This window comes from Tursiops truncatus, chromosome 10, assembly GCF_011762595.2.
Source record: "Tursiops truncatus isolate mTurTru1 chromosome 10, mTurTru1.mat.Y, whole genome shotgun sequence".
NCBI lineage: Eukaryota > Metazoa > Chordata > Mammalia > Artiodactyla > Delphinidae > Tursiops > Tursiops truncatus.
This window is the reverse complement of record NC_047043.1, coordinates 72,088,499-72,100,997: the sequence shown is the minus strand read 5'-3', so window position 1 is coordinate 72,100,997 and position 12,499 is coordinate 72,088,499. Positions and strand designations below refer to the sequence as shown.

General features: G+C 48.9%; 1 protein-coding gene across 7 annotated transcripts in view; it reads left to right on the top strand.

The window, feature by feature from the left end:
• The first annotated feature begins 6,384 nt into the window (after positions 1 to 6,384).
• ACOX2 (acyl-CoA oxidase 2) overlaps positions 6,385 to 12,499 on the top strand; it is a 35,683-nt gene continuing 29,568 nt past the window's right edge. For 3 of the 7 annotated variants that reach the window (XR_004528586.2, XM_073811285.1, XM_033865198.2), the window contains exons 1-6: positions 6,386 to 6,497; positions 8,507 to 8,689; positions 9,117 to 9,279; positions 9,490 to 9,641; positions 10,059 to 10,166; positions 12,283 to 12,402. Coding sequence is in view for 6 of the 7 variants with exons in the window: in XM_073811285.1 (XP_073667386.1) it covers positions 8,530 to 8,689; positions 9,117 to 9,279; positions 9,490 to 9,641; positions 10,059 to 10,166; positions 12,283 to 12,402 (703 nt within the window). In the remaining variant the exon portion in view is untranslated. Of the gene's footprint in view, positions 6,498 to 8,437; positions 8,690 to 9,116; positions 9,369 to 9,489; positions 9,642 to 10,058; positions 10,167 to 12,282; positions 12,403 to 12,499 lie in introns of those variants that run through there. The other 4 variants (XM_073811287.1, XM_033865197.2, XM_073811286.1 and 1 more) reach the window with 4 other exon arrangements.

Here is a 12,499-nt window from a genome sequence, read left to right as displayed (position 1 = left end):
ATAAAATGGAGGTAAACAAACTATCTGATAAACAGTTTAAAGTAATAATCATAAAGATGCTCACCGGGACTTCCCTGGTGGCGCAATGGTTAAGAATCCGCCTGCCAGTTTAGGGGACATGGGTTTGATCCCTGGTCTGGGAAGATCCCACATGCCGCGGAGCAACTAAGCTCATGCGCCACAACTACTGAGCCCACGAGCCACAACTACTGAGCCCGTGTGCCACAACTACTGAAGCCTGCGCGCCCTAGAGCCCGCGTGCCACAACTACTGAGCCCACGTGCTGCAACTACTGAAGCCCATGAAAACTATAAGACACTGATGACAGACATTGAAGAAGACACAAATAAATGAAAAAATATTCCATGTTCATAGGTTGGAATAATTATTGATAATATTATTAAAATGTCCATACTACCCAAAGCAATCTACAGATTCAATGCAATCTCTATCAAAATTCCAATGGCATATTTCACAGAACTAGAACAAATAATTCTAAAATGTGTATGAAACCAAAAAAGATCCCAAATAGTCAAAACAATCTTGAGAAAGAACAAAGCTGGAGGTATCACACTTTCTGATTTCAAACTATACTATAAAGCTATAGTAATCAAAACTGCATGGTACTGGCATGAAAACATACACACAGGTCAATGCAACAGAATTGAGAGCCCAGAAATAAACTCACACATATATGGACAATTAATTTACAACAAAGGAGCAAAGAACACACAATGGAGAAAGGACTGTCTCTTCATTATGGTGTTGGGAAAACTGGACAGCCATATCAAGAGAATGAAACGAGACCACTATCTTACATACAAAAAACTTAACTCAAAGTGGATTAAAGAATTGAATGTGAGATCTGAAACCATAAAATTCCTATAAGGAAACATAGGTGGTAACCTTCTTAATATCAGTCTTAGCGATGTTTCTGTGGATCTGACTCCAAAGGCAAGGGAAACAAAAGCAAAAATAAACAAATGGGACTTCATCAAACTGAAAACCTTCTGCACAGTGAAGAAAACTATCAACAAAACGAAAAGGCCATCTAACTGAATGGGAGAAGATATTTGCAAATCATATATTCAACAAAGGGTTATATTCAAAATAGATAAAGGACTCATAAAACTCAACAACAACAAAACAAACAACCTGATTTAAAAATGGGCAAAGGACTTGAATAGACACTTTTCCAAAGAAGACATACAGATGGCCAACAGACACATGAAAAGATGGTCAACATCACTAATTATTAGGGAAATGCAAATAAAAGCCACAATGAGATATCACCTCACACCTGTTAGAATGGCCATCATCAAAAAGTCAAGAAATAACAAGTACTGGAGAGGGTGTGGAAAAAAGGGAACCTTCACACACTGTTGGTCATATTGTAAATTGGTGCAGCCATTATGGAAAACAGTATGGAGATTCCTCAAAAAATTAAGGATACAACTACCATATGATCTAGCTATTGCACTTCTGGGTATTTATCTGAAGAACACAAAAACACTAATTTGAGAAGATATATGCACCACCATGTTCACTGCAGCATTATTTACAATAGCTAAGATATGGGAGACAACCTAGGTGTCCATGGATGGATGAATGGATAATGAAAATGTGGTATATCTATATACAATAAAATACTACTCACCCATAAAAAAGAAGGAAATCCTGGCATTTGTGGAAACATGGATAGACCTTGAGGGTATATACTAAGTGAAATAAGTCAGAAGGACAAAGACAAATACCATATGATTTCACTCATAAGTGGAATCTAAAATAAAACATGAAACAAACAAACCTACAGATTCAGAGAAAACAGGTCAGTGGTTACCAGAAGGGTAGGGGGCTGCAGGGGTGAGCAAAGGGGTAAAGGGGGTTAACTGTATAGTGACTGATGGTAACTAGACTTTTGGGTGTGGTCACTTTGTAGTGTACACAGATGTCAAATTATTATATCGTACACTTGAAACATATAATAAAATACACAGTTAAAAAAATCAAGAGCTTTATCTCAAGACAATCAATATGTGGAAACTATGGCAGAGAGAAATTAAGTAATTTCCCATAGTCAGTAATAGCATAAATCCTGGGCAGAGCCAGGCTGGAACCCAGAACTTTCCCCTCCAAACAGCAGGGTAAAGGCCACCTTCCCTGAAGCCACCACCTTGTGTATGGCCATTGCCAACAGCAGCAGGAGACCCAAGCGTCCAGGCCCCCCAGTCCCAGCAGGACCTGCTAGGTGATGTCTCAGAGTTTGGATCTCGCCCCTTCCTCAGGACACAAGCTGGGCGCTACCTTGGGGATACGGTGGACACTCCACATTACAGATAGGGAAGCAGAGACCCAAGAGGGGAGGGCGCCTACCCAGAGTCAGCACACCTCAGAAGTCCTGCCAGGACAGGAGGCCTGCGTCTCCTGATTTCTTTTCCAACCTTGCACAAATGGGTTAAGAGACAGTCTTTACCATCCAAAGACCTGGTTCAAATTCCAGCTCTGTAATCTACTTATTGTGCAAACCTGGGCAAGCGACAACACCTCTCTTAACTTGTCTCCTCCCCTGCAAAATGGGGAGCTGCATCCTACTTTCCAGTGTTGTTATGCAAGGGAAGTGAGGGAACCTATGAACACCCCACCCCACTCACCGAGGCCAGGTTCCCCTCTGGGTCCCACTCAAAGCAGTGCCCAACCCACTGCAGATACTCCAAAAATATCTGTCCAGGGAATGATGGCTAGGGGTGTACAAATACTAATGCTAAGCATGAATAAGACAAGCCAAATTTTAGAGCAGAAACATGGGGAGAGAGGAAAATCGTTCACATTACAAAGCAATTCTTCCACTGAAGAAACATGTGAGGGGAGCCTTTTAAGCTGCTGGGATATTAACAGCTTGAGTTCCTGAAGGGCACAAGATGGCAGGAGCCATCAGGAAGGACCAGGAGAGGCAGCAGAAGGGTCAGGATCACTTTGGAAACATAGCTGGGTATACAGCCTTTTTAGTCCCAGAGGAATCCAGCTTTGAGATTAGAGGACTGGGTATCAGGTCGGGGCATGCAAGTAAGTACAAACAGGGTGGACATGTGCATGTGCACACACACACACACACCAACCCTCACCTTTTAAAAAAGTGTCATAAACAAATAGGACCTAATTAAACTTAAAGCTTTTGCACAGCAAAGGAGACCATAAACAAAACTGAAAGACAACCTATGGAATGGGAGAAAATATTTGCAAACAATGCAACCAACAAGGGATTAATTTCCAAAATAAACAAACAGCTCATACAACTCAATGTCGAAAAAACAAACAACCCAATCAAAATGTGGGCAGAAGACCTAAATACACATTTCTCCAAAAAAGGGATACAGATGGCCAACAGGCACTGGAAAACATGCTTGACATTGCTAATTATTAAGGAAATGCAAACCAAAACCACAATGAGGTACCACCTCATGCTAGTCAGAATGGCCATCATCAAAAAGACTACAAATAATAAACGCTGGAGAGGGTGTGGAGAAAAAGGAACCTTCTTACACTGTTGGTGGGAATGTAAATTGGTGCAGCCACATGGAGAACAGTCTGGAGGTTCCTTAAAAAACTAAAAACAGAACTACCATATGATCCCGCAATCCCACTCCTGGGCATATATCCGGAGAAAACTGTAATTTGAAAAGATACATGCACCCCAGTGTTCACAGCAGCACTATTTACAATAGCCAAGACATGGAAGCAACCTAAATGTCCCTTCACAGATGAGTGGATAAAGAGGGTGTGGTACATATATACAATGGAATATTACTCAGCCTTAAAAAGTAATGAAATAATGCCATTTGCAGCAACATGGATGGACCTAGAGATTATCATACTAAGTGAAGTAAGTCAGAAAGAGAAAGACAAATATCATGATATCACTTATATGTGGAAACTAAAAAAAAAAAAAAGATACAAATGAACTTATTTACAAAACAGAAATAGACTCACACACACAGAAGACAAACTTATGGTTACCAAAGGGGAAGGAGGGGGAGGGATAAATTAGGAGTATGGGATTAACATAAACACACTACTATATATTAAATAGATAACCAACAAGTGTTTACTGTATAGCACAGGGAACTATATTCAATATTTTTAATAATCTATAACGGAAAAGAATCTGAAAAAGAATAGATTTATATATATATACACACACACACACACATACATATATATGTATAACTGAATCACTTTGCTGTAACCTGAAACTAACACAACATTGTAAATCAACTATACTTCAATTAAAACAGTAAATAAATAAAGGGAAAAAATTCAAGCAGAAAAGAGTCAATACCAAATAAAAAAAAAAAAGTGCCAAAATTCCACAGTCCTTCCCCAAGCATGGCCACGCCCTTGGGATAGAGAATCCTGATGGCTCCTGCCAACCTTTGTTTATTCATTCATCCACCAAATACTTGCTGAGCACCTACCCCGGGCCAGGCCCTAGGCTGGGGCTGGGGCTGGGACCGCATTGGTGACCAAGAACAACACAGTTCTTGCTTTCACCGGTGATTTAGACAAAAACCAATAATTAAAGAAAAAAATAGCCACCACTGTTGTGGGCATACCAAGGGTGTGTTGTCTCTTTCTACCACCACTGTGACACCAAACGTGTAGTCTTCCCACTCCAGAAACAAGCAATTCTCTGATTCCCCAACACTGGATGTCCCACATTCAATTCTGACACTAAGTCTTGGAGTTAGTGCAGATCCCCACAGGTTTAGGGCTCAGTCCTACAAGACTCCCCCAACTTCAGACAACAATTGCAAATCTCAGTACTTCTGACCTACCAGCTATAAATTCAGGGGTTCCCATAACCCCCGCCCCAGCTTCAATAATTTGCCAGAATGACTCACAGAAGTCAGGGAAGCACTTCACTTGCATTTGCCGGTTTATTAGAAAGGACACAACTCAGGAACAGCTATTGGGAGGGATGCATAGGACAAGATATGGCTGGCAGGCCACCCTCCCAGCACCTCTATGTGTTCACCAACTCAGAAGCTCCCCAAACCCCACTGTTTAGGGATTTTTATCGAGGCTTCATTATGTAGGTATAATTGATTAAATCATTGACCATTGGTGATTAACTCAATCTCCAGCATCTCTCCTTCTCCGGAGGCTGGGGGAGGGGGAGGGGGGGAGAACTGAAAGTTCCAACCCTCGAATTAAGGCTTGGTCTTCCTGGCAACAAGCCCCCAACTCGAAACTATGTGTGGGCCCCCAGTCACAGACAAAAAAGACAGTCTTATCACTCAGCAGATTACAAGGATTTTTTTAGAAGCTCTGTGCCAGGAACCAGGGACAAAGACCAAATCTATACATTTTATTATACCATAAAGTGCAAAAGTTTGGAGCTAAGAAGGCAAGGCCAGGAGCTTCTAATCCAGACTGGGGTGACTTCCCAAAAGAGTGTGACATTGTAGTGAGACGAAAAGACACAGGAGCTGGACAGGTAAAGCGGGAAGGCCCTGGGGACTTCGGTAGCAGGAAGAGAGGGCAAGAAGGTTTTAAGTTCAAAAAAGTTCTAAGTTCATTAGAAGTGGCTGTGAGTATCCCGCTAGGTTTTCCTGCCCATTCCTACTGTGATGATCTGTCTCTCCAGCAGCCCCCCTGACCCCAGCCTGGAAGGTTCCCAAGGGCAGGGGACTAGTATAGCTTTGTTTTCTGTGGTTTGGGCTTCCTGCTGTGCCCCAGTGCTTAGATCACTGTGGACATTCAAAAATAAATATTGACGCGTAACCAAATCAGTGCATCCTGTGCGACCCAAACCCTCACACACCTGCCCACAGAACTCTCACCAGCACCCTGCCACACAGAGCGGGAAATTCTACCATTAAACATCACTCCTGGGAATTAAGAAATTCTCTCATGGGGAGCTAAGAAAACAGTAATACTCTCAAGTTACAAATGCTTGGGGCTTTACAGTTTATCAAGAGCTTTCCTTCATACCCTGTGAGTTATAGTTAAGGCAAGGGAAGCTTAGAGAGGGGAGGTAACTCAGAGTCATACCTCCAGGATTTGAACCCAGGTCTCTGGACTCCGGGTAGAGGCCTGTGGTGTTTCTTTCTGCAGAGTGAATGTGTGTGCATCTGACCAGCACAGGCTCTGGGAGGCGGGTCGGATAGGCAGGGAGAGAAAGGGAGAGACAGAGGCTCGGCAGCTGGCACTCACTAAGCTGCCCAGCCAGCCTCGTGCTGAGCTATCTATCCTGCTTCACACCCTCCTAGCAATCTCCCAGGGTAGCCCCCGACCAGGCACAGCGCGGTCACAACCACCAGAGGGAGGCAGGGGGACAGGAGAGTACACGCAATGAGCTCAACCAGGGAGAGCTGGGAGCCGAGGGCCTGCCAGGCCGCGCCCCTCCAGGGGAGGAGAAAGGGGCCGGGCCACCCGTGAGAGGCCTAGGCCTGCGGCTAGAGGCCAGGCCAGGCCGACTGTGCAGACACAGGACAGAGGTGAGTCGGGTGAACCGGGCCATAGGGTCCGGGAGGGACTGGGAGGCTCCTGAGGGCTGCACCCTCCCCGCAACTCCTACTGACTCTGAGAGCTGCCTTCTTCCAGTCGACCCCTATTTCCTAGACGCTACCTGTGAGCCGGGCCCTGTGCTAAGTGTGGGAGCCACAGCACGAATGTGACAAAGATCCTGGCCCTCTTGGAGTTTCCTTTAAGTAGGTAGAGACAGCAATAAACAAAAACATAGCAAAGGAGCAAATTATGTTACGATAAGTGAAAAGAGCAGAGTGAGGGAGACTGGGAATGCTGGGGGAAGGGGCTCGGGATTCTAAAGAGGGTGGTCAGGTGGGCCTCACTGAGAAGGTGGCACTGATGAAGGACTTGCAGAGGTAGTGAGGGAGCCAGGGGCACATCGGGGAAGGAGTGTTCCAGGCAGAGCACACAGCCCTGGCCTCTAGAGGCTGGAGGGTGAGGGGCGAGGCCTGGGTGTTGGAGCACAGCAAGGACGCAGCGGCAGTTAGAGCGCAGGAGGAAGACGCAGGGAGAGAGGAGACAGGCTAGAAGGCCTTGCAGGGATCCAGGGGGCAGCTGACGGGGGCGCTCCTTGAATGTGCCAGGCCCTTTGTCAGCATCCCACAGCCCTGTTGCCCACTTAGGGGTGTCGGTTTGTAAGCCTGTGGATGAATCCCATGTGCTATCGTACGTGTGGCTGCGTGACGTTACAAAGTCTCCTCTCTTCCCGAGGCTGCTGTCCTCTCTATAAAATACTTGTAACGACAGCAGTGTATCTGCAGGGTTGTGGTGGAGAAGAACAGGAATCAAAATAGTGGCCACCTGCAGGCTCTTGGGACCCCACAAAAGCAGAGCTGGCCTCCCCAGGCACTCACTGCCTTGGGACAGGGACATTCGACTGAATGAGGAATTGCTCCTATTGTCCACTCTAATAGCACCCAGTGGGGGCACCGAAGGGCTGCTCGGTTCTCCCAGGGGGCACTGCCATCGGGAAGGCTTCTTAGAGGAGGTGGCCCTGGAGGCTGGGGCTCACTAGGAACACCAGGGGAAACAGCGGGGGCAGAGGGCAGGAGGAGAGGGAGAGGAGGCCTGGGTAGGCGGAGTGGGTGGATACGGGGCAAGGGGCGAGAGGCGGTGAGATGGCAGAGGGCACGGACTCCATACAACAAACAGCCGGCCCCAAGCACCAGACTCCCAGCAGGGTACGAGGTCAACAACGTGACCGCAGTTTAGGAGCTCACCCTAAAGAGCAGATGAGAGGCACTGAGGCCAGGCGAGCGACGAAGGTGGCCGAGGTGGTAGCCAAGGGAATGGATGGAACAAATGGATCTGAGAGACTCGAGAAGTAGAAAGGACTATACCTGCTGGTCGCCGGGCTGTGGGGAAACAGGGGCTCTGAGAGGCTGAGGGTTTGCTGTGAAGGACGCAGGGCCCACCGTGGCTGTGGAGGACACACAGGGGTCCCGGGGGAACGTGGCACAGGCAAGGGGCAAGCTTCCTCCCCTCAGCTCCGCAGTACCCCTCAAGGCTCACGGAAATGGGCCAAACGAGCCTGGGACTTAGCCCCCCAGGTACGGCTGTAGCATGGACAGAGCATGTGTTCTGTGGTCGGACCCGGGCCAACCCCTGGCCAGCAGTAGCTGTGCAGCTAGAGGCCATGCACTTAACCTCTCTAACATGAATTTCTTCGTACGTGACCTTCAATGACTTTATGTGAGAATTTCCCCCAGGCAATCAGACCCTGTCCAAATCTTGGCTAGAACGCACTGAACTACTGTTTACTGAGCAGTTACTGCATACAGTCCTGGACAGTGCCTGGTACACAGCCAAGGGCCACAGGGGAGAGCGCGGGGGTGGAGTGGCACACGAGCATTTAAGGGAGGTTGCTTTCCCCCAAAGCAGGCCTCAGCTGACACTCAGCCCTGGGCAGTTCCTCCTGCACACAGGTTAAGCACAGCCCAAGGCTCAGAGCACCCAGGCCACAAGTCTCTCTTCTCAGACACCAGGCAGACCCGGGCTAGGATGGGCAGTCCAGTGAACCGAGTGTCAATGGGGGACACCTGGAGCAGGCAAGTGCACCCTGACATAGAGCGCGAGAGGCACGTGCAGTCCTTCTGCGTGGAAGAGCTCACCAACATCCTTGACGGAGGGGCCCAGAACACTGCGCTCCGGAGGGAAGTCGGTAAGAGGAGGCTGGGGAATGGAGCGTCTGCTTCGTGTCCATACGCTTTTCTTGGAAGAAGAGTCCCTCAATAGCAGTCCCACCTTCAAATAACAAACCCCGCTCTCAAAATTCCACTATTAGAGATTCATTCTTTTGGACTATGAAGGCATCTTTAACGTGTCAATATTTCCTGAGCCCCTCTGAGGGATAGAAGAGTCCTAGGTAGCAGAAGACCTGGATAGAGTCCTTATTCTTCCACTGCATGGCTTTGTAACCTTGGGCATGTCACTTTGCCACCTCTGGACCTCATTCATTGCATCTGTAAAATGACAGCAATGTCTGACTTCCTTTCCACATCCATGAGGCAAGGGGATGGGAAGATTTGAAGGTACCAGGAACCTCACCCAGGACTCTAAGCCCTCTCTCCGTTCTCTGTCCCTGACAGAAAGCATCATCCACAGTGACCCAGAGCTTAGCCTGAAGGATAATTATTTCATGACCCAGAATGAACGTTATGAAGCCGCCATTAAGAAGAAATTCCACGTCCAGATGTTAGCACAGCGCCTGGGCTGGTCTGAAGACAGTCGTGAATTATATTACGCTAACAGGTGCTCACACCCAGGGCAACCCCACCAGAGAGGAATTCACCTGGGACCCCCCAGAAAACCCAGCCCATGAGCTATTTTCCCCAACAAAGGTACTACTTGTTGGGAAAGAAGGATATCAGGTGCCCCTTCCCTCCTGCACCCTGCCAGCCTGAGGGTACCGGGGCCCTTGTCTCCAATGGGCTGTTCAACCACTGTGTCTCTCCCCTGCAGAAGCCTTTCTGGAGATCTGGGCTTAGCGTTACAATTCGTCTTCCAGAAAGCGCTCAGGAGCCTCGGCTCAGAGGAGCAGATTGCCAAGTGGGACCCACTCTGCAACAAGTTACAGATCCTTGCGACATACGCCCAGACAGAACTGGGGCACGGTGAGCCAGGGCTCTGGGTGCAGTGTACAGGTGTGCACGGCACAGTTCCAGAGGGCCCATTCACATCTCACTAGTCATAAATTTATATATTTAATATGAAGATGTTACAGCAGGTGGCAGTTAAAGGTCTTGAGGAGGGGGTGATTTTTTCTAATTTACACGAACATATTGTATGATCTAGTGGTGAGGCAAGGTGTTCCTTCTGGAAATGTCAGCCACCATTCCCTATCATGGGCTGGCCATGTGTCCCCCAAAGAGCCCACCGGTGAAAGGAGAGAAATGCCTGTGAGTACAGCTGGGAGCTACCCCGACTCCATACTGCACTGACGACTGGGGGCTCCAGGCCGACCTAGACACTGCGCCCCCGGTGAGATTCCAACCATGGCCCAATGTCTAACCCCCCTCCTTGATGCCCAGGGACATATCTTCAGGGCCTGGAGACTGAAGCCACCTACGATGCAGCCACCCAGGAGTTTGTGGTGCACAGCCCCACGCTGACTGCCATCAAATGGTGGCCTGGGGACCGTGAGTATAGTATCCCTTCATCCCCCCAACCCCCGCCATCTGTCCCCAAGGAGAACAAAGCTGGACCGCAGAATAGCACTGACTTTGATGTTCAACAGACCTCAGGTTGATTCCCTGTTCTAGGCTGGTGACCTTGGGCAAGTGAATACGTCTCCCTGAGCCCCAGGTTCTTACGTAGTAAAACGGGATACGAAGAATTTCATCAGTGAGTGGCTGAGAGGCCGCCAAGGGAACTTTGAAATAGCTGAGGAAACTGACCCAAACTTTGGGGGCTGACGGTCAAGGTCTCTCTCACATGCACACTGCCCCCACACCCTCCACACACAGCACTCGCCACAGTCCCTGTTCCTCTCATCTCCCAAGTTAATGATTAAGCTTGCCACCAGCCAGCACACAGGGTACAGTCAATGCGAAAAACGTCCCTCCCTTCCCCTGCTCCAGACACTCAGAAGGGCTCAGGCCCACCCCCAGCGCCAATCAAGCCACCGGTGCCACACCACCCCCTGTGGCCACCAGGTGCAGGCCGCACCCACCGTGCTTCCCAGAGTCTCAGTGATTTGCCAAGCCCCAAGGAGCAGGGTTCCACCAGGGCCCTTTTCCTCTGATTTGAGAATACATCTCTGAGGATACATCTGTAGCACTTGGGGACCCATTAGGTGAACACTTATATGGGGAAAAAAAAATACAACAAGTGTGAGGAGTCCAACTAAAGCAGAAAGAGAGAGAGGGAGAGGTGAGAGACAAGCAGAGAGGGAGAAAGACTGAGAGAAGGAGAGAGAAGTGGAGAGACAGGCCAGAGGAATAAGAGAGCGATGCTCGGGGCGGGGAGGTGGGGCGTGGTGATCAATGACCACTGACAAAACTGCAGAAAAAAAGAAACCAGCTTTTGAAATCAGGCAGGGTTCAAACCTGGGCTCTGCCCCGTTCAGGCCAGTGACCTTGAGCACATCACTCCGTTCTCTGAGCCTCAGTTTCCTTTTCTGGAAAATGGGACTTCAGCTTACCTGCCCTGCAAAGACCGCAAAGCACCAGCACAGAGGCGGTACCACCTGGATTTTGGTAAATGCTAGCTGTCTGTATTCATATTATTAGGCTGATGGCAGAGAGAGTCATTAAGAAGTTTTTGAGGACAGAAAAAATGCAAGCTTGTTTATTTCACAGTGCCCTTTGCAAGTCGCTGCTAGGTTTGTTTGGCTCTTTGGGGGTAGTTCCCCCTCTTTGTGAACAGGGACTTTTTGAGGTCTCAAAGGCGCCCATCTGCTAGGGTGGGCAGCAATGCACACATCTCCCTATGACTTGGGACCCATGTTCTGACCACAGATCCTGACATACGTACCCCAGCAGCTATGATATAAAAATCCTGTCTCCTTGATTCCAAAGGAAATGACTCAAGAGCACACACTTCAGTCAGAAGACTGTAGTAAGATCAAGTTTTAAAAGATGCAGAGCTTTTCCAGATTGCTCCATTTGGGGTGATTTCATTAAAATCCATAGCCTTTGTCAAGCTTTGCCTTTGGAAGAAAGAGCGGCCAGAGGGCATAGAGGGCTTTCGTCCCCTCAAGATCTCCATCAGCCTCCTTGAGCCTTCCCTAGCCCATGGGGATCCTGCCTGTGTATCGTAGGGTGGTTCCTATACAAACCTGCGTTTAGACAGAACCCCCTGTATCTCCAGCCACCAACCCAGTGCATTCTAGAGCCAGACACTCACATTAAAGCTCTCTGGATGATTCCAGTCATTTCCAAGGACGAGTAAAGGCCTTATGAATCAAGGGGTATCCTGACCAAGCACCCCTTGGCTGCCTGGCCCCACCAAGCCAGTCCAGTCCTCAAGCTTCTGAGCAGGCTGTTCCCTCTGCCTCGCATACCCTGTCCTGTGCGGCTCCGCTAGAAAACACCCTCTGTCCTCCAGGCTCCTCGTGCATCCTCCCCTGACCCACACCCTCCAAGGTAGTTCAAACAAAGCCCCATTCCAGCCTCACAGAGTGTCCTGCCCTTCCCGTACCACCACACTGGTCCTCACAGACTAGGCCCACACCCAGGGTCCTGATGGGGAGGGTTAGCCTGCCTGCTCTGTACATCAGGGATCACGCTGGGCTTCTCACCTCTCTACCCTCAGTGGGACGGTCGGCCACCCATGCCCTGGTCCAGGCCCAGCTGATCTGCTCAGGAGCCCAGCAGGGCATGCATGCCTTTATTGTGCCCATCCGGAGTCTCGAGGACCACAGCCCACTGCCCGGTAAGCTCATGCTGCTTCCTCCAGGACCCCTGCCAGGAGACCCCACCAGGACTCCCTGTCCTGGGGGCCCCAGAGGTCCATGGGAGAAACTGGGGCA